The sequence below is a fragment of the Oncorhynchus masou genome, chromosome 11, assembly GCF_036934945.1.
Source record: "Oncorhynchus masou masou isolate Uvic2021 chromosome 11, UVic_Omas_1.1, whole genome shotgun sequence".
NCBI classification, from domain to species: Eukaryota; Metazoa; Chordata; class Actinopteri; order Salmoniformes; family Salmonidae; genus Oncorhynchus; species Oncorhynchus masou.
The window spans coordinates 6,236,949-6,260,088 of record NC_088222.1 but is presented as its reverse complement, the minus strand read 5'-3'; the positions used below and the strand labels follow the sequence as shown (position 1 = coordinate 6,260,088).

Below are 23,140 nucleotides of genomic sequence, written 5' to 3'. Positions count from 1 at the left end.
GGAGAGGGAAGGGGTGAGAGAGACAGGGGGGAGAGAGAGAGAGAGAAATCAATAGTATAGCTGTTGACAGACAGGCACAGTACAGCGCAGGGAGCATTCGATGGGATTTGAAGGTGCCCTATGTCCAGGAGAGAGATCTGAGATTGTATCACGTGCAAATCGAACCAGTGAATTCCACTGAACAGACATGCAACGGTGCGACGTCAAACATGAGTGACATCGCCGTACAGCACAGTGGTAACAACATCCACACACATGACAATAGCAATGCTACAGCTCATTATCACTAAGAGCCTCATGTTAGGAACAAGCCATTAAGTTGAGTCTGATATGTTACATGCAAGAGTTAGGGGTGCAGATGGACTGCTATTGGTCACACATGCACAGACAGATGGACTGCTATTGGTCACACATGCACAGACAGATGGACTGCTATTGGTCACACATGCACAGACAGATGGACTGCTATTGGTCACACATGCACAGACAGATGGACTGCTATTGGTCACACATGCACAGACAAATGAAAAGACGGATGCACGATTGTGTTGATTGCTGTTGTTGTGGACAAACAGACAAGACAGACAGACAGACAGACAGACAGGCAGGCCATGCTGTGTGATCTTCATATGGAGTATGATCACTGGTGGACGTGGTCTCGGATGCCAACCAATCAGTGATCGGTGAGGTCAGTTCTTGAGCCTTTAAGAAAGGAGTCTATCTAGAGGTCTACTTACCGAAGCCAATCCAGAGCCTGCCATGGAATCTTTGTGAGAGCCACCCTGGTTCTGGCCCTCGCCCTTCTGGGAATGACTGTCTGAAGAACTCCTGGGCTGTACTGAGCCTGTCTTCGTCCCCTGAAGGCCGGGCTGAGACTCCATGGGTGGAGGGGTTAGTTTGATAGAAGGTACCGGGTTCTGGTTCTCTACGGTGCTGCTGCTGTGAATGGCTGGGTTGGACTTGGCCGTGGGCATCCTGACTGGGCTCTGTGTCTGTACTGTGGTACTACTGAGAGTGGCTGTGTTTGGGTTGGACTGGGAGTTCTGATAGGCCAGTACCTCCACAGTTCTGGCTGTGGACATCCTGATTGGCCGGTTAGAGTCTTCGGGCAGGGATCCGCCCATTGACAGAACCGGTGAGTCGTTTTCATTGACTGACGAGGAGCCCGAGAACTTGTGAATCAGGTCCTTGACACTCCCGGAGCGGGTTAGATTAGATCCTCTGGACAGCACCGTCCTCTTATTGGTCCCGCAGACCTTCTCTTCCTCCTCCAACGAGCTGCTCTGCGTCTTCTTGAGACCCCGTAGAGACGGAACCTCAGTGGGGGACAACGTCCCTCTGGTGCGGCCGTTACGGTTGACTGAGTCTCTGCCTTGCTCCGCAGTCGCGCTATGGTTGCTAGGGTTGATAGGGTTGCTATGGCTGGATACACTCCTTGTCTCTTTAACGGCAGCGGTTTCCTAAGAGAGAAATCTACGGTTTTCAACACAGTGGGGCTCCTGGGTGAGGTTTCCCCTACGTACAGATCTAGGAGCAGCTTCCCCTTCCCCGATCCTGAACTTAACCATTAGTAGGGGAAATGCAAAACTGACCCAAGATCAGCATTTAGGGGCAACTTCACCCTACTCCCATGCGTGGGGAAGAGGGTTGAGCTTGGCAGGTAATGATGATCCTTTTCTCTGGATTAAACTTGTGTTCAAACTCGTGTTCATAAACTGTTACGTACTTCTGCCTTTAAAGGTCAGTAGCAGAAAGGGCTCTTGTTTTCATTTCACCTTCAGTCTAGTGTATTTACTTCACGCTAAGTCGCTAGTCTAGTGTATTTACTTCACGCTAAGTCGCTAGTCTAGTGTATTTACTTCACACTAAGTCGCTAGACTAGTGTATTTACTTCACGCTAAGTCGCTAGTCTAGTGTATTTACTTCACGCTAAGTCGCTAGTCTAGTGTATTTACTTCACACTAAGTCGCCAGTCTAGTGTATTTACTTCACACTAAGTCGCTAGTCTAGTGTATTTACTTCACGCTAAGTCGCTAGTCTAGTGTATTTACTTCACACTAAGTCGCTAGTCTAGTGTATTTACTTCACACTAAGTCACTAGTCTAGTGTATTTACTTCACGCTAAGTCGCTAGTCTAGTGTATTTACTTCACGCTAAGTCGCCATGAATTCAAAGCAAACGCATAATTGACACATGACCCGAATGCATTTAGTAAACCCTACAGGAAACCCCTACAGGACAGCCTAGAAAAGAACGCGTGCCTCTTTGAACTGACATTGTGACTCTTCAGACGAGCACACATTTGATAGGCCTATGCACAATTCACTTCATAGACAACCTCCAACAAATGACAGAACATCAACTACATTTGGCAACATCTAGATGCTAATTATACATATCGCAGATCAGCTCATTAATAACAGGGAGATGAAGTGTGGAAATGGTTTTAAATAACTGAAGGAAAAGCAGTCGACAAGTGCTCAGCATATGTGGGAACTCCTTCAAGACGGTTGGAAAAGCATTCCAGGTGAAGCTGGTTGAGAAAATGCCAAGAGTGTGCAAAGCTGTCATTAAGGCAAAGAGTGGCTACGTTGAAGAATCTAAAATCTAAAATATATTTTGATTTGTTTAACACTTTTTTTTAGGTTACTACATGATTCCATGTGTTATTTCATAGTTTTGATGTCTTCACTATTATTCTACAATGTAGAAAATGGTAACAAAATAAATAAATAAAACCCCTTGAATGGGTAGGTGACTGGTACTGTATTGATTTCACCCCCAGCACCCTTACTTCCTGCGGCTATGCATCGTGGCACAGCCAAGCCTATTTGGGGAAAACCCTGGCATAGTGACGATAACTTGATTTGAAATGCTTTAAATGGGCACTTCTGATTATTTTGCTGTATTTCCCAGGATTCCCTGGATAAATATGAATATTCCCGGTATTGAATCTTGGTATATTTTCGGGGAAAACAATCCCTACTGGCTACTGAGATATCGCGTTGCCAGCCACAACAAAAGGTAAGGCAAGAATGTAATGTGAATTTGAAAACCCAGCTCCTATGACTCTCTTCTTCCTATCTCATAGTGGGAATAAAAGTGCCTAACTTTGAAACAAATCTATTTACTCACCAGCAAGGTTAGAATCTATTCCATGTCCATCCAGTCACTTCAGGAAGTCAACTGAAAATCCAATTGACAATTTTCCTCATTTCAGTTTATTTCTTGAATTGCCTGAAATGAAATGAAATTGACCCCAATCCTGTCTCCCATGTGTTACAGTGTGTTACATGTTAACACATCATTAACTCAGCTCATGGGTTCAGCTAAAATAATAACATTAAAAATGGGGGCTTAAATGCTTTATCCCTGCATGGCCTGTAAATATAGTAAATACCAAGGTGATTAGAAATGATCCTGACCCCCAGAGAGGCCCTCCAACCGGCCCTGTGGTCCCCGGCCGCCACTACCTCTCCCTGGGGGAGGATGCAAGGTGAGACCCAGGACTGGGATTAGAATTTAGGCCTAATTTCCCAAGCCATAGCAGCTGCTGGACACTGGCCACTTCATTTATATAAGTAGCATTAGCGCTAGCATTAGTGTAATGTAATTGCAGCTCTTTGATTATTAATTGAAGAAGCTCTTTTGGCTAAATGGAAAATTATTAGTTTTTGGTCACTGCTATCGGTGTTGGAATGGAGAGACCATTTTGAGAAGTGTGTGTGTGTGTGTGTGTGTGTGTGTGTGTCCTCTGCTCTGCGCTGGGGCCCGTTTAATTTCATATGCCTGGGTTCACCTTGACACATCAACACCACAGCTATCTCTTTAATTCACACACACACACAGAGATAGAGCTTATATAATGTGAATTTGTAGCTTTTCGACTCTCTAATCCCGCGAAGCATGGAAAACATAATGTGATAATGTAATTAAATTAGACAAACTAACATGATCATTCTCAGCTCAGTATACTAGAGGTCAGAGGTCTCTGGTTCAGAATGAAGGGTGAAGGAGAGAGACAGTATACTAGAGGTCAGAGGTTTCTGGTTCAGAATGAAGGAGAGAGACATTATACTAGAGGTCAGAGGTTTCTGGTTCAGAATGAAGGAGAGAGACAGTATACTAGAGGTCAGAGGTTTCTGGTTCAGAATGAAGGAGAGAGACAGTATACTAGAGGTCAGAGGTTTCTGGTTCAGAATGAAGGAGAGAGACAGTATACTAGAGGTCAGAGCTCTAGTCTTAAAGGGACACACTATCACACCATCCCATGTCCTCTGTGGGTTACAGAGTAAGACTGTTATCCTCTCACTGGGAGCTGTGATGTAGTGACATTCAACTGGCACAGAAGAAAACATGTTGTGTCTCTGTCACCTAAGAGTGTATTGAGGATTAACTCAGACGCACAGTTCTGGATCAGATACTAGCTAATGGATGACTCTAATGGATGACTCTGATGGATGACTCTGATGGATGACTCTGATGGATGACTCTGATGGATGACTCTAATGGTTGACTCTAATGGTTGACTCTAATGGTTGACTCTGATGGTTGACTCTGATGGATGACTCTGATGGATGACTGATGGATGACTGATGGATGACTCTGATGGATGACTCTAATGGATGACTCTGATGGATGACTCTGATGGTTGACTCTAATGGATGACTCTGATGGATGACTCTAATGGTTGACTCTAATGGATGACTCTGATGGATGACTCTAATGGTTGACTCTAATGGATGACTCTGATGGATGACTCTAATGGTTGACTCTAATGGATGACTCTGATGGATGACTCTAATGGATGACTCTGATGGATGACTCTGATGGATGACTCTGATGGATGACTCTGATGGATGACTCTGATGGATGACTCTGATGGATGACTCAAATGGATGACTCTAATGGATGACTCTAATGGATGACTCTAATGGATGACTCTGATGGATGACTCTAATGGATGACTCTGATGGATGACTCTAATGGATGACTCTAATGGATGACTCTGATGGGTGACTCTGATGGTTGACTCTGATGGATGACTCTAATGGTTGACTCTAATGGTTGACTCTAATGGTTGACTCTGATGGTTGACTCTGATGGTTGACTCTAATGGTTGACTCTGATGGATGACTCTGATGGATGACTCTAATGGATGACTCTAATGGGTGACTCTGATGGGTGACTCTGATGGTTGACTCTGATGGATGACTCTAATGGTTGACTCTAATGGTTGACTCTAATGGTTGACTCTGATGGTTGACTCTGATGGTTGACTCTAATGGTTGACTCTGATGGATGACTCTGATGGATGACTCTAATGGATGACTCTAATGGGTGACTAATGGGTGACTCTGATGGGTGACTCTGATGGGTGACTCTGATGGATGACTCTGATGGATGACTCTGATGGATGACTCTGATGGATGACTCTAATGGATGACTCTAATGGATGACTCTAATGGATGACTCTAATGGTTGACTCTAATGGATGACTCTAATGGGTGACTCTAGTGGATGACTCTAGTGGATGACTCTAGTGGATGACTCTAATAGTTGACTCTAATGGATGACTCTAATGGTTGATTCTAATTGTTGACTCTAGTGGATGACTCTGATGGATGACTCTAGTGGATGACTCTAGTGGTTGACTCTAATGGATGACTCTAATGGATGACTCTAGAGTAAATAAACGGACTAGCGACTTAGTGTGCAGTAAATACACTAGACTAGCGACTTAGCATAGAGACAGACCTTTATGTTCTGACTGAGGGCTGTCCCCATAGAGACGGAACCTTGTGTTCTGACTGAGGGCTGTCCCCATAGAGACAGACCCTTATGTTCTGACTGAGGGCTGTCCCCATAGAGACAGACCTTTATGTTCTGACTGAGGGCTGTCCCCATAGAGACAGACCCTTATGTTCTGACTGAGGGCTGTCCCCATAGAGACGGAACCTTGTGTTCTGACTGAGGGCTGTCCCCATAGAGACAGACCCTTATGTTCTGACTGAGGGCTGTCCCCATAGAGACAGACCCTTGTGTTCTGACTGAGGGCTGTCCCCATAGAGACAGACCCTTATGTTCTGACTGAGGGCTGTCCCCATAGAGACAGACCTTTATGTTCTGACTGAGGGCTGTCCCCATAGGGCTGTCCCCATAGAGACAGACCCTTATGTTCTGACTGAGGGCTGTCCCCATAGGGCTGTCCCCATAGGGCTGTCCCCATAGGGCTGTCCCCATAGAGACATACCCTTATGTTCTGACTGAGGGCTGTCCCCATAGGGCTGTCCCCATAGAGACATACCCTTATGTTCTGACTGAGGGCTGTCCCCATAGAGACAGACCCTTATGTTCTGACTGAGGGCTGTCCCCATAGAGACAGACCTTTATGTTCTGACTGAGGGCTGTCCCCATAGACAGAGACCCTTATGTTCTGACTGAGGGCTGTCCCCATAGAGACAGACCCTTGTGTTCTGACTGAGGGCTGTCCCCATAGAGACAGACCCTTATGTTCTGACTGAGGGCTGTCCCCATAGAGACAGACCCTTATGTTCTGACTGAGGGCTGTCCCCATAGGGCTGTCCCCATAGGGCTGTCCCCATAGGGCTGTCCCCATAGAGACATACCCTTATGTTCTGACTGAGGGCTGTCCCCATAGGGCTGTCCCCATAGAGACATACCCTTATGTTCTGACTGAGGGCTGTCCCCATAGAGACAGACCCTTATGTTCTGACTGAGGGCTGTCCCCATAGAGACAGACCTTTATGTTCTGACTGAGGGCTGTCCCCATAGACAGAGACCCTTATGTTCTGACTGAGGGCTGTCCCCATAGAGACAGACCCTTGTGTTCTGACTGAGGGCTGTCCCCATAGAGACAGACCCTTATGTTCTGACTGAGGGCTGTCCCCATAGAGACAGACCCTTATGTTCTGACTGAGGGCTGTCCCCATAGAGACAGACCCTTATGTTCTGACTGAGGGCTGTCCCCATAGGGCTGTCCCCATAGGGCTGTCCCCATAGACAGAGACCCTTATGTTCTGACTGAGGGCTGTCCCCATAGAGACAGACCTTTATGTTCTGACTGAGGGCTGTCCCCTTAGACAGAGACCCTTATGTTCTGACTGAGGGCTGTCCCCATAGAGACAGACCCTTATGTTCTGACTGAGGGCTGTCCCCATAGAGACATACCCTTATGTTCTGACTGAGGGCTGTCCCCATAGAGACAGACCCTTGTGTTCTGACTGAGGGCTGTCCCCATAGAGACAGAATCTTGTGTTCTGACTGAGGGCTGTCCCCATAGAGACAGAACCTTATGTTCTGACTGAGGGCTGTACCCATAGGGCTGTCCCCAGAGAGGAGACCCCCCCCCCCCTCGCCCCCAATTCTATTCCCCCGTGGCCTCAGCACATAGCCATATGGTGCAGAGTTAGGAAACACGGCCTGACCCAGATCTCATACAATCCTGTACTACTGTAAACCCTGTCTGTGCTGTGAACGTGCCATATGTGTGCTAATACCGTCGCTAATATAATATTCTCACTAATACTGACTCCTCTCTATGATCCAGTTTCATCCCTGGTCAGGGATTATTGGCCTCTAAACATAACAACATCGAGCAAAAGCCTGTTTTAATTGATATTGTTTACAGCTGGTTTGTCATGGAGGCCAATGCCTTTCAATATCATCAGAAAAATGACTCACGATACACAGTTAAACGTGTGCTGTGTGTGTGTGTGTGTGTGTGTGTGCGTGCGTGCGCGCGCGCGCGTGTGTATCCGCACGCATGTGCTTATGTGTTTATATGTCAAACAAGCTAAAAGTTGTCAAATGTTTCATTTATGTCAATATAAAATGAATGAACCAATTAGTGATAAATAGTTTGACAGGCACATATGTTTAATAAAGGGTGCCACAGTAAGGAGCATTCAGCCCCTGGCAATCTGCTTGGCAATATGGTGTGTTGTCCTTCTCCATGTAAATAACACTGTTTCTCAGCCACCAGTGACTAGTCTGTTCTGTTCTGTTCTGTTCTCTTCTCTTCTGCTCTGTTCTGTTCTGTTCTCTTCTGTTCTGTTCTGCTCTGTTCTCTTCTGTTCTCTTCTGTTCTGTTCTGTTCTGTTCTGCTCTGCTCTGTTCTCTTCTGTTCTGTTCTGCTCTGTTCTCTTCTGTTCTCTTCTGTTCTGTTCTGTTCTGCTCTGTTCTGTTCTGCTCTGTTCTCTTCTGTTCTGTTCTGCTCTGTTCTCTTCTGTTCTGTTCTGCTCTGTTCTGCTCTGCTCTGCTCTGTTCCGCTACGCTGTTCTGCTCTGTTCTGTTCCGCTCTGCTCTGTTCTGTTCCGCTCTGCTCTGTTCTGTTCCGCTCTGCTCTGTTCTGTTCTGCTCTGTTCTGTTCTGTTCTGCTCTGTTCTGCTCTGCTCTGCTCTGTTCCGCTACGCTGTTCTGCTCTGTTTTGTTCTGTTCTGTTCTCTTCTCTTCTGTTCTGCTCTGTTCTGCTCTGTTCTGTTCTGTTCTGTTCTGCTCTGTTCCACTACGCTGTTCTTCAGAACTATCTGACGGTGTAACATATTACACATTAACCTCTCACTCGTTTGTTTTGTCCCAAGCATATGACATCTAGTTAATACAAGGTTTTGACAGAAATATACACTATAATTCTAATCTTCAGAATAGACTGTTGTTTCTCTACGTAGTTCAACCGTTACGAACACGAGACACAGACTGATTCTGTGAATGATCATAAATTCATCAGGGGAAAAGGGGCACGTCGTGAAAAGAGACAGATTCCAGATGTTTCCATACATCTGGCTGAGTATACACCTACGACAGGAAACTGTTCCAGGAACAGATGAACAGACAAACGTTCCATACAGCTCGCTATACATATCTCGGATGAAACTGACAACTGTTCAGATACACCATGTATATTCTCCATGTGGCTAACGTTCCCTTTGTGCATATCTCAGCTTCGTTATATCTGATAGTGGATGAAGAAATGGGTCCACATAATGATTTAGAAAATAAATGTATACGAACACGCAAATTGACAAAACGACTAACGCATTTTATAAAAGCGTATTTTTGGGGGAGAGATTATGTTAGATGGATGTAAGAAAGCAAGATGGAGAGAAAGAGGGCGGTATATAAGGGTTGATTACCATGTTATCGTCTTGGTGTTCACTCTCCCCCTGCATGTTGTGCTGGGTGACCCTGTAGGAGAAGTCCTGCAAGTCGGTACCTCAGAGCGTCTCTCTCTCTCTCAGTATGTCCTGTAGGGAGGGTCAGGGCCTGTTGCCTCAGTCTGTCTGTCTGCTGTGCTGCTTTCCCTGAGACACACACCTGCAGCTCCCGTTGGGCACGCAACGACTCCTAAACACACACACACACACACACGGTTAGTATGTTGGCATACACTGTACAGCAACCACTACACACACACACAGGGCCCAATGTTACATAGGAACAGAATTGAAGGGTCAAAGCCCCCCCCCCCCCCCCCCAGACCACATCAATTTGACAGGAACACTCAATATGGCCGCCGGTCCATCTGTCACAGAATTGACTTAAATGTGAATTTTGGTTCTAGAAATGCAATTAGCATATTAACACATTAGCTAGTATACAATTTTTAGAGTACATCAATATGATGAGCTACCCCTAGGTGTGTTTCCCAAACCCAAAGAGGTACACGTTTTAGTTTTTTTGTCCTATCTCTACACAGCTGATTCAAATGATCCATGCTTAATGATTAGTTGTTTATTTGAATCGTCTGTGTCGCGCGAGGGCAACAAAAAAACAGAACGTGTACCCCTTGGAGTCTCGAGGACCGAGTTTTGGGAAACGCTGCCGTAAACATAAAAAAAATATATTTAAAAAAATAGACGAGCCAAAAGGGTGACCTATAGAGAAAATAGGCCAAACGAAGTTTAAAGTACTCACAGTACAAGCCTCTTTGTTTTGAGCCTCTCTGTTGTCTCAACCTCTGTTCTCTGACCCTCCGTCACAAAGCTCAGTTCAGCAGCTCAAGTTTGTTGAACCTTTTTCAGGCTGAAACACAGGAGAGAAAAAAAAAAGAGATGTTTTTTTAATTTTTTTATGTTTTAGCTTTAATAAAAGGACTCCAACACTCGGTTAAGGCTTAAATGAAGAACATTAACTACCCTGTGGGCACACACTGGTTGAATCAACGTTGTTTACACCTTTTTCAATGACATTACATTGTACGAACGTGGAATAGACGTTGAACGGACGTCTGTGCTCAGTGGGCGGCGTGTCCCCGAGCCGCAATGTTGTCATAGATACAAAAAAACTAACTGTAAAAACAGCACTTGTCAGGTCAATGGCCAATCCTTCATAACAGAACACTTCTAGAACACTTCTAGAACACTTCTAGAACACAGTACTAGCCAATAGGAATGAGTTCATGTCAAGACATTATTATTTCACTATTACAACCCATTCAATACAGTGATGCGCGATGGGTGTTGTTTCATAATCTCCGCCACCAGAGGGCAGTATTTAATCATCTCTAAACAGTTTGTGAGTGGCACAGAAATGACAGAACCTGATGACATTGTGGCTTTGTTGAGTTGTAACAGAGATCCTATTAAATTCCCTTTACAAAGATGAATGATTTTCAGGTATGTTACTGGGATGTCCATTCAATAGTTGTAATATGTAATGATATGTGTATCTGCCACTATGGATGGCCTCAACTACAGGACGGTCAGGAACGCATGGACATCCGTGAAAACATCCACAAAGCTGATACAGATACAAATTAAACTGATACAGATTAAACTGATACAAATTAAACTGATACAGATTAAATTGATACAAATTAAACTGATACAAATTAAACTGATACAGATAAACTGATACAGATACAAATTAAACTGATACAGATTAAACTGATACAAATTAAACTGATACAAATTAAACTGATACAGATTAAACTGATACAGATTAAACTGATACAGATTAATTGATACAGATAAACTGATACAGATTAAATTGATACAGATTAAACTGATACAGATTAAACTGATACAGATTAAACTGATACAGATTAAACTGATACAAATTAAACTGATACAAATTAAACTGATACAGATTAAACTGATACAAATTAAACTGATACAGATTAAACTGATACAAATTAAACTGATACAAATTAAACTGATACAGATAAACTGATACAAATACAAATTAAACTGATACAGATTAAACTGATACAAATTAAACTGATACAAATTAATTGATACAGATAAACTGATACAGATTAAATTGATACAGATTAAACTGATACAGATTAATTGATACAGATAAACTGATACAGATTAAATTGATACAGATTAAACTGATACAGATTAATTGATACAGATACTGATTAAACTGATACAGATTAATTGATACAGATAAACTGATACAGATTAAATTGATACAGATTAAACTGATACAGATTAATTGATACAGATACTGATTAAACTGATACAGATTAATTGATACAGATAAACTGATACAGATTAAATTGATACTGATTAAACTGATACAGATTAAACTGATACAGAATAAACTGAAACGTGAAAACGTCCACGGTAGACATCTCCATTTGATTTGATTACTTTATCATTAATAATCAAATGTCTAAATTGATGCATATCTATCAAATTAATAAATCAAACCAGGATTATGCAAAAAAACAAGAGAACAGGATTGAGACTAAAAAGGTATCTATTTCCGTCAGGATGTAGCCAAAATCCATCCATGAACTGACGTAATTACATAGAAGAATGGTCACGCTGGATACGAGCTGCTTGGCTGAAACACAGCACACAGGCTTCCAGTGATTAGGGGCCCAAGTTTCATGCAGATCCACTCTGTGTGAGCACGCCGTGTGTGTGTGCCTGCGTTCTTGTGTGTGTGTGCGTTCGTGTGTGTGTGTGAGTTTGTTTATGAGCCTTCGTGTGTATGTGTGTGTGTGTGTGTGTGTGTGTGTGTGTGTGTGTGTGTGTGTGTGTGTGTGTGTGTGTGTGTGTGTTCGTGTGAGTGTGTGTTCGTGTGTGTGTTCGTGTGTGTGTGTTCGTGTGTGTTCGTGTGTGTGTGTGTTCGTGTGAGTGTGTGTGTGTGTGTGTGTGTGTGTGTGTGTGTGTGTGTGTGTGTGTGTGTGTGTGTGTGTGTGTGTGTGTGTGTGTGTGTGTGTGCGTGTGTGTGTGTGTTTGTAAATCTGTTGGCATCTGCTGAAAGGACAAACAAAAAGCAGCGAAGCCTCATTAACCTTTTGTTTATATGGCGTTGGAAACGAGGTCTACCCAGCATGCAGCAGTGATACACACCCACACACACACACACACACACGGTGGGCTCCCGCAGAGCTGATCGCCAGCTGTCAAGCAATCAGATGCTTAGAGAAAATATTAATTGTGGATGTATTTAGAATTACAGCTCACTCCATCATTGTGAGTGAAATGTTTTAAATATTTTACCAACACGCATATCTATGTTCCATTTGCATCCATGTTATGTACCTCACATCTATTAGTATTTATTATGGATCTCCTTTAGTAACCTGACCAGGCAGCAGCTACTCTTCCTGGGGTTTATTATGGATCCCCATTAGTTGATACTGATTACACTGATACTGATTACACTGATACTGATTACACCAATACTGATTACACCGATACTGATTACACCGATACTGATTACACCGATACTGATTACACTGATACTGATTACACCGATACTGATTACACCGATACTGATTACACCGATACCAATTACACTGATACTGATTACACCAATACTGATTACACCGATACTGATTACACCGATACTGATTACACCGATACTGATTACACTGATACTGATTACACTGATACTGATTACACCGATACCAATTACACTGATACTGATTACACCAATACTGATTACACCGATACTGATTACACCGATACTGATTACACCGATACTGATTACACTGATACTGATTACACCGATACTGATTACACTGATATCGATTACACTGATATCGATTACGCCAATACTGATTACACAGATTACACCAATACTGATTACACCAATACTGATTACACTGATACCAATTACACTGATTACACTGATACCGATACTGATTACACCAATACTGATTACACTGATACCAATTACACTGATTACACTGATACCGATACTGATTACACCGATACTGATTACACCGATACCGATTACACTGCTTACACCGATACCGATTACACTGATTAAACCGATACTGGTTACACCGATACTGATTACACTGATACTGATTACACTGATACTGATTACACTGATACTGATTACACCGATACTGATTACACTGATACTGATTACACCGATACTGATTACACCGATACTGATTACACTGATACTGATTACACCGATACTGATTACACCAATACTGATTACACCGATACTGATTACACTGATTACACTGATACTGATTACACCGATACTGATTACACCGATACTGATTACACCGATACTGATTACACCGATACTGATTACACTGATTACACTGATACTGATTACACTGATACTGATTACACCGATACTGATTACACTGATAACACTGATACTGCTATTGAATGAGTAAGACGCTTGAGTTGAAAGAGATACGGTATATATCTCACCAAGTGGTTGTCGAGACAGTGAGATGCACGTACATGAAAACTGAGGCTATTCTTCCGTGGGCTGTGACAAAAGAAAGTGATAAGTGAGGACAATACCATACTGAAGTATAACAATAATATAAGTGAGGACAATACCATACTGAAGTATAACTGCAGAACATAGACCACAACACCAAGGAGTTTCCAACACTGCCTCCACTCTCAGGATGTTTGTCTTGGCAACAGAATATATATTTGGTACGGATACATAACAAAACTGAAATCACTGGGTGGCTGGTCTATGGGAACATATCTGATGTAGATACCACAGCTCTCAAATAGGTTCCAATTGGGAACAATATCCCACTTGTATCAAGTTCCAGTTGGGATTTGGAAAAGTAAATGTACTTAATCCAATAAAACCTATTGATCTGCAGTGAGGTATTTCATTTACGGCACGGTGACATTGGCTCCTTGTTCCCCAACTAGCTTACCTGGTTAAATAAAGGTGGAATACAAAAAAACATAGTCAAACAGCTTGGCACGACTCTGAGCGCTGATGGGAAACTGCATGCTTCTGCAGAACTCGATGATGACAACACTGTTGGCTTGAACCGAGTCATGTTGTGTCTTAACTTGTTTTGTCTGGGACGACAAACATCAGGTGATCACCGAGAAGAATGAGGGGGCAAATTAATCACAAGGACATGCAAATTCTCAGCATTGTGGATATTGTTTATACTGTACCTAAGATATATTGGCCGCGTGAACATGTCCCAAACCTATATTTACAGATAATGATTTAATACAGGTAAATACTTTGAAATTCATTCATTCTAAGCTATCAAGCCCCCTGAAACCTGTTCTGTTGACAGCTTTGAGCCACACCGAGCACCAATTGCACAATTACATCCATCTTCCACATCAGGTGATCACCAAGTATTCTGAAGACTATAGTTTGTCTATTTAATAAATTAAAAAACAAAAACAATACATCTACTCTGAAGATGTTGTGGTCACATGTAGGAGGAAAACATAATTTGTGGGGAGATAGGGGTTGGATAGAAAAGGGTTTTTGTAAACCACAAAGTGTCCTGATAGCTGTCAGTCAGGTTCTGTAATGTTAGCATTCCTGAGCCACACCCAGTACCACGTCCACATCCTGGGACTTGCAGGGTTCATTAGAATCTACACAGTGGATATTTTTAGTGGGGAGTTAAAATAGTTCAAAATAGTTCTTTCTACAAGCAATAGAATCCGACATCCCAGCATGCCTAGAAGTTTAATAAGAGACCTTTCCTCCAAAATATATACAATTAAGATCGTGTGACCACTACTCTTCTTTTACAAACTTGTTTTATTTTTATATTTAATTTTTTACATACTGTCGTCTTTTCTGTGTGTGGTCATACTATATACACTGACAGACAAGTACCAACAGGATAGTGTTTACTTTCTGCCGTGAGGCAGACTACGCTGCTGTCATAACATACAGGCAACTTCCATATCTATGTAATTACACTGCTAAAACCTAAAGCAGCGACAAAATAGCATTTCATCCAGTCACCGCCACATCGGGATACTGTACCTGAAACAGGGAGACCGTAACAGGTAAACACCTGAAATTAGGCTACACCTGTTACACCTGTCCATAACCAACTGGTATAAAGGAGTGGATCCACTAGAAAAATCAACAACAACAGGCTAGTTCCACACCCAGCTGTAGCTTTGACAACAAACAATTTACTTATCTCGTTTCATGTCATCTGGTTAACCACAAGCAGCTATCGTAATAACCCTACATGACCACAAAACAAATCATCTTTAACCAAGCACCTTCCAAATCAAATCAAAATGTTATTTGTCACATGCGCCGAATACAACAGGTGTATTTACAAGCCCCTTAACCAACAATGTAGTTTTAAGATTTTAAGAAAATCCCCCCCTTAGGATAAAGCAATCCTTCTCACCCCCCCCCCCCCCCCCCTTAAATGATTTAGATGCACTATTGTAAAGTGGCTGTTCCACTGATGTCAGAATTTGTAAGTCGCTCTGGATAAGAGCGTCTGCTAAATGACTTAAATGTAAATGTAAATGTAAAAAAGAGATAAGAACAACAAATAATTAAAGAATAAGAGCTATATTTTCACAGGTTGCTGTTTATTGTAATGAGTCTTGTCCTGAAGACTTCCACATGCTTCGGTTTCGGACTCGGCGAGGCGACTCGGCGAGGCGAACCTCGTGTGCTCGCAGAATACCATAAAAGACCTTCGCTTGAAAAATGAGAAAAGACGCCAATAGTATTGTTTGTCTACACTGTGGGTTGTAGGTGACTACACTGTGGGTTGTAGGTGACTACACTGTGGGTTGTAGGTGACTACACTGTGTCTGTGGGTTGTAGGTGACTACACTGTGGGTTGTAGGTGACTACACTGTGGGTTGTAGGTGACTACACTGTGTCTGTGGGCTGTAGGTGACTACACTGTGGGTTGTAGGTGACTACACTGTGTCTGTGGGCTGTAGGTGACTACACTGTGTATGTGGGTTGTAGGTGACTACACTGTGTCTGTGGGTTGTAGGTGACTACTCTGTGGGTTGTAGGTGACTACACTGTGGGTTGTAGGTGACTACAATGTGTATGTGGGTTGTAGGTGACTACACTGTGTCTGTGGGTTGTAGATGACTACACTGTGTCTGTGGGTTGTAGGTGACTACACTGTGTATGTGGGTTGTAGATTACCACACTATGTCTGTGGGTTGTAGGTGACTACACTGTGGGTTGTAGGTGACTACACTGTATGTGGGCTGTAGGTGACTACACTGTGTCTGTGGGTTGTAGGTGACTACACTGTGTCTGTGGGTTGTAGGTGACTACACTGTGTATGTGGGTTGTAGGTGACTACACAGTGTCTGTGGGTTGTAGGTGACTACACTGTATGTGGGTTGTAGGTGACTACACTGTGGGTTGTAGGTGACTACACGATGTATGTGGGTTGTAGGTGACAACACTGTATGTGGGTTGTAGGTGACTACACTGTGGGTTGTAGGTGACTATACGATGTATGTGGGTTGTAGATGACTACACTGTGGGAGATGAATGTGCTGACTATGACTGGTCCACCTAGCTATCTGGAGATGAATGTACTGACTATGACTGGTCCACCTAGCTATCTGGAGATGAATGTACTGACTATGACTGGTTCACCTAGCTATCTGGAGATGAATGTACTGACTATGACTGGTCCACCTAGCTATCTGATGAATGTACTGACTATGTCTGGTCCACCTAGCTATCTGGAGATGAATGTACTGACTATGACTGGTCCACCTAGCTATCTGGAGATGAATGTACTGACTATGACTGGTCCACCTAGCTATCTGGAGATGAATGTACTGACTATGACTGGTTCACCTAGCTATCTGGAGATGAATGTACTGACTATGACTGGTCCACCTAGCTATCTGAAGATGAATGTACTGACTATGACTGGTCCACCTAGCTATCAGGAGATGAATGTACTGACTATGACTGGTCCACCTAGCTATCTGAAGATGAATGTACTGACTATGACTGGTCCACCTAGCTATCTGAAGATGAATGTACTGACTATGACTGGTCCACCTAGCTATCTGGAGATGAATGTACTGACTATGACTGGTCCACCTAGCTATCTGAAGATGAATGTACTGACTATGACTGGTCCACCTAGCTATCTGAAGATGAATGTACTGACTATGACTGGTCCACCTAGCTATCTGAAGATGAATGTACTGACTATGACTGGTACACCTAGCTATCTGGAGATGAATGTACTGACTATGACTGGTCCACCTAGCTATCTGGAGATGAATGTTCTGACTATGACTGGTCCACCTAGCTATCTGGAGATGAATGTACTGACTATGACTGGTCCACCTAGCTATCTGGAGATGAATGTTCTGACTATGACTGGTCCACCTAGCTATCTGGAGATGAATGTACTGACTATGACTGGTCCACCTAGCTATCTGGAGATGAATGTACTGACTATGACTGGTCCACCTAGCTATCTGGAGATGAATGTTCTGACTATGACTGGTCCACCTAGCTATCTGGAGATGAATGTACTGACTATGACTGGTCCACCTAGCTATCTGGAGATGAATGTACTGACTATGACTGGTCCACCTAGCTATCTGGAGATGAATGTACTGACTATGACTGGTCCACCTAGCTATCTGGAGATGAATGTACTGACTATGACTGGTCCACCTAGCTATCTGGAGATGAATGTACTGACTATGACTGGTCCACCTAGCTATCTGGAGATGAATGTACTGACTATGACTGTGATATGTGGTTGTCTCACCTCGCTATCTGAAGATAGACAGTCCTACTGACAGTTGTGGCTGCTTCGTGTGATGTATTGTTGTCTCTACCTTCTTGCCCTTTGTGCTGTTGTCTGTGCTCAATAATGTTTGTACCATGTTTTGTGTTCCTACCATGTTGTGTTGCTACCATATTGTTGTCATGTTGTGTTGCTACCATGTTGTTACCATGTTGTGTCGCTACCATGTCGTTGCCATGTAGTGGTGCTACCATGTTGTTGTTATGTTGTGTTGCTACCATGTTGTTGTCATGTTGTGTTGCTACCATGTTGTTGTCATGTTGTGTTGCTACCATGTTGTTGTCATGTTGTGTTGCTGCCATGTTGTTGTCATGTTGTGTTGCTGCCATGTTGTTGTCATGTTGTGTTGCTACCATGTTGTTGCCATGTAGTGTTGCTACCATGTTGTTGTCATGTTGTGTTGCTGCCATGTTGTTGTCATGTTGTGTTGCTACCATGTTGTTGCCATGTAGTGTTGCTACCATGTTGTTGTCATGTTGTGTTGCTGCCATGTGTTGCTACCATGTTGTTGCCATGTAGTGTTGCTACCATGTTGTTGCCATGTAGTGTTGCTACCATGTTGTTGCCATGTAGTGTTGCTACCATGTTGTTGTCATGTTGTGTTGCTACCATGTTGTTGCCATGTAGTGTTGCTACCATGTTGTTGCCATGTAGTGTTGCTACCATGTTGTTGCCATGTAGTGTTGCTTCCATGTTGTTGCCATGTTGTGTTGCTACCATGTTGCTACCATGTTGTTGTCATGTTGTGTTGCTGCCATGTTGTGTTGCTACCATGTTGTTGCCATGTAGTGTTGCTTCCATGTTGTTGCCATGTAATGTTGTGATGTCTCTCTTCTCGTGACGTGTGTTTTGTCCTATATTTAGATTTGATATACTTGTTTTAATCCCAGGCCCCCGTTCCTGCAGGAGGCCCTTTGCCTTTTGCTAAAGGGTAAATAAAGAATTTGTTCTTTACTGACTTGCTTACTGACTTGCTTAGTTAAATAAAGATGTATTAAAAATAAATAAAAAGTTACAATATGTGTGGCTGGGCAAGGATTGTCTCTCGACCACAATGCCTGGCTCTTGGAAGGGTGAAGTGTTCATGCTGAATGTTGTGTGTATAGTCTGTGGAAAGGGTAAGGAAACGGGGGTTGCGTTCAACTGAAATGTGTCTTCCACATTTAACCTTGCCTTAATCGACATCCACTTCTTCGGTGCCCAGGGAACAGTGGGTTAACTGCCTTGCCCAGCATGACTGATTTTTACCTTGTCAGTTTGGGGCTTTGATACAGCAACCTTTCGGGTTAGTGGCCCAACGCTCTGAGTCTGCACAGCGATGGCTGTTAGTCATAGCATTGTTATGTCTGAACTAAGAAAGAGTCCCTCCCAGCACACAACTACCTGGTCTTTTAGCCACGTACAGTCTGTCAGAAGGTGCCCTGATACAGCAGGTTTGGCTGGATGTATTGGTCGAGGAGCAATAGATAAGAGAACCAATCAGCATGCTTGTCAGTCAGTGGTTCTATAGTCTGTCTGTTGTCAGTCAGTGGTTCTATAGTCTGTCTGTTGTCAGTCAGTGGTTCTATAGTCTGTCTGTCTGTTGTCAGTCAGTGGTTCTATAGTCTGTCTGTTGTCAGTCAGTGGTTCTATAGTCTGTCTGTTGTCAGTCAGTGGTTCTATAGTCTGTCTGTTGTCAGTCAGTGGTTCTATATCTGTCTGTTGTCAGTCAGTGGTTCTATAGTCTGTCTGTTGTCAGTCAGTGGTTCTATAGTCTGTCTGTTGTCAGTCAGTGGTTCTATAGTCTGTCTGTTGTCAGTCAGTGGTTCTATATCTGTCTGTTGTCAGTCAGTGGTTCTATAGTCTGTCTGTTGTCAGTCAGTGGTTCTATAGTCTGTCTGTTGTCAGTCAGTGGTTCTATAGTCTGTCTGTTGTCAGTCAGTGGTTCTATAGTCTGTTGTCAGTGGTTCTATAGTCTGTCTGTTGTCAGTCAGTGGTTCTATAGTCTGTCTGTTGTCAGTCAGTGGTTCTATAGTCTGTCTGTTGTCAGTCAGTGGTTCTATAGTCTGTTGTCAGTCAGTGGTTCTATAGTCTGTCTGTTGTCAGTCAGTGGTTCTACAGTCTGTCTGTCTGTTGTCAGTCAGTGGTTCTATAGTCTGTCTGTTGTCAGTCAGTGGTTCTATAGTCTGTCTGTTGTCAGTCAGTGGTTCTATAGTCTGTCTGTTGTCAGTCAGTGGTTCTATATCTGTCTGTTGTCAGTCAGTGGTTCTATAGTCTGTCTGTTGTCAGTCAGTGGTTCTACAGTCTGTCTGTCTGTTGTCAGTCAGTGGTTCTATAGTCTGTCTGTTGTCAGTCAGTGGTTCTATAGTCTGTCTGTTGTCAGTCAGTGGTTCTATAGTCTGTCTGTTGTCAGTCAGTGGTTCTATATCTGTCTGTTGTCAGTCAGTGGTTCTATAGTCTGTCTGTTGTCAGTCAGTGGTTCTATAGTCTGTCTGTTGTCAGTCAGTGGTTCTATAGTCTGTCTGTTGTCAGTCAGTGGTTCTATAGTCTGTTGTCAGTGGTTCTATAGTCTGTCTGTTGTCAGTCAGTGGTTCTATAGTCTGTCTGTTGTCAGTCAGTGGTTCTATAGTCTGTCTGTTGTCAGTCAGTGGTTCTATAGTCTGTCTGTTGTCAGTCAGTGGTTCTATATCTGTCTGTTGTCAGTCAGTGGTTCTATATCTGTCTGTTGTCAGTCAGTGGTTCTATAGTCTGTCTGTTGTCAGTCAGTGGTTCTATAGTCTGTCTGTTGTCAGTCAGTGGTTCTATAGTCTGTCTGTTGTCAGTCAGTGGTTCTATAGTCTGTTGTCAGTCAGTGGTTCTATAGTCTGTCTGTTGTCAGTCAGTGGTTCTATAGTCTGTTGTCAGTCAGTGGTTCTATAGTCTGTCTGTCTGTTGTCAGTCAGTGGTTCTATAGTCTGTCTGTTGTGAGTCAGTGGTTCTATAGTCTGTCTGTCTGTCTGTCTGTTGTCAGTCAGTGGTTCTATAGTCTGTCTGTTGTCAGTCAGTGGTTCTATAGTCTGTCTGTTGTCAGTCAGTGGTTCTATAGTCTGTTGTCAGTCAGTGGTTCTATAGTCTGTCTGTTGTCAGTCAGTGGTTCTATAGTCTGTCTGTTGTCAGTCAGTGGTTCTATAGTCTGTCTGTTGTCAGTCAGTGGTTCTATAGTCTGTATGTTGTGAGTCAGTGGTTCTATAGTCTGTTGTCAGTCAGTGGTTCTATAGTCTGTTGTCAGTCAGTGGTTCTATAGTCTGTCTGTCTGTTGTCAGTCAGTGGTTCTATAGTCTGTCTGTTGTCAGTCAGTGGTTCTATAGTCTGTCTGTTGTCAGTCAGTGGTTCTATAGTCTGTCTGTTGTCAGTGGTTCTATATCTGTCTGTTGTCAGTCAGTGGTTCTATAGTCTGTCTGTTGTCAGTCAGTGGTTCTATATCTGTCTGTTGTCAGTCAGTGGTTCTATAGTCTGTCTGTTGTCAGTCAGTGGTTCTATATCTGTCTGTTGTCAGTCAGTGGTTCTATAGTCTGTCTGTTGTCAGTCAGTGGTTCTATAGTCTGTCTGTTGTCAGTCAGTGGTTCTATAGTCTGTTGTCAGTCAGTGGTTCTATAGTCTGTTGTCAGTCAGTGGTTCTATAGTCTGTTGTCAGTCAGTGGTTCTATAGTCTGTTGTCAGTCAGTGGTTCTATAGTCTGTCTGTTGTCAGTCAGTGGTTCTATAGTCTGTCTGTTGTCAGTCAGTGGTTCTATAGTCTGTTGTCAGTCAGTGGTTCTATAGTCTGTCTGTTGTCAGTCAGTGGTTCTATAGTCTGTCTGTCTGTTGTCAGTCAGTGGTTCTATAGTCTGTCTGTTGTCAGTCAGTGGTTCTATAGTCTGTCTGTTGTCAGTCAGTGGTTCTATAGTCTGTCTGTTGTCAGTCAGTGGTTCTATAGTCTGTTGTCAGTCAGTGGTTCTATAGTCTGTCTGTCTGTTGTCAGTCAGTGGTTCTATAGTCTGTCTGTTGTCAGTCAGTGGTTCTATAGTCTGTCTGTTGTCAGTCAGTGGTTCTATAGTCTGTCTGTTGTCAGTCAGTGGTTCTATAGTCTGTCTGTTGTCAGTCAGTGGTTCTATAGTCTGTCTGTTGTCAGTCAGTGGTTTTATAGTCTGTCTGTTGTCAGTCAGTGGTTCTATAGTCTGTCTGTTGTCAGTCAGTGGTTCTATAGTCTGTCTGTTGTCAGTCAGTGGTTCTATAGTCTGTCTGTTGTCAGTGGTTCTATAGTCTGTCTGTTGTCAGTCAGTGGTTCTATAGTCTGTCTGTTGTCAGTCAGTGGTTCTATAGTCTGTCTGTTGTCAGTGGTTCTATAGTCTGTCTGTTGTCAGTCAGTGGTTCTATAGTCTGTCTGTTGTCAGTCAGGGGTTCTATAGTCTGTCTGTTGTCAGTCAGTGGTTCTATAGTCTGTCTGTTGTCAGTCAGTGGTTCTATAGTCTGTCTGTTGTCAGTCAGTGGTTCTATAGTCTGTCTGTCTGTTGTCAGTCAGTGGTTCTATAGTCTGTTGTCAGTCAGTGGTTCTATAGTCTGTCTGTTGTCAGTCAGTGGTTCTATAGTCTGTCTGTTGTCAGTCAGTGGTTCTATAGTCTGTTGTCAGTCAGTGGTTCTATAGTCTGTTGTCAGTCAGTGGTTCTATAGTCTATAGGTTGGGAACCCCCAGGCGTTTCAGATTTGTTTAAGCCCTGAGCTGGTTCACCCTTTAGAGCCAGGCCTGTCTCATGTGATGGCCCTGGGCCAAGGCCTGCCCTACCCTGTTCTCTGTGCTGGCTGGCTCTGGGTGTGTGTGTGTGTGTGTGTGTGTGTGTGTGTGTGTGTGTGTGTGTGTGTGTGTGTGTGTGTGTGTGTGTGTGTGTGTGTGTGTGTGTGTGTGTGTGTGTGTGTGTGTTATGCTGGGTGGAACAGCACACAGCCTGACAGAGGTAGGCCTTTCTAGCTGCCGTTCTCGATTGCAAAATACCAAATAAATATTTTGCTTCAAACAGCCTCTTTCTCCCATCTGTGTCACAAACCTTCCCAGTATGTGAAGCTGACGACAACCTCTTCTTTTCAAGAGCAACGTTAAGAAAAATATAGATTTTCTCTC

General features: G+C 43.3%; 1 protein-coding gene across 3 annotated transcripts in view; it reads right to left on the bottom strand.

The window, feature by feature from the left end:
• LOC135548054 (cingulin-like protein 1) overlaps window positions 1-23,140 on the bottom strand; it is a 67,263-nt gene that overhangs the window by 22,851 nt on the left and 21,272 nt on the right. For 2 of the 3 annotated variants that reach the window (XM_064977279.1, XM_064977278.1), the window contains exons 2-4: window positions 9,937-10,044; window positions 9,156-9,366; window positions 738-1,460 (exon numbers count right to left, since the gene is read on the bottom strand). In XM_064977279.1, coding sequence (XP_064833351.1) covers window positions 738-1,460; window positions 9,156-9,191 — 759 coding nt within the window. In that variant the 5' untranslated portion in view covers window positions 9,192-9,366; window positions 9,937-10,044. The remainder of the gene's footprint in view (window positions 1-737; window positions 1,461-9,155; window positions 9,367-9,936; window positions 10,045-23,140) is intronic. The other variant, XM_064977280.1, reaches the window with a different exon arrangement.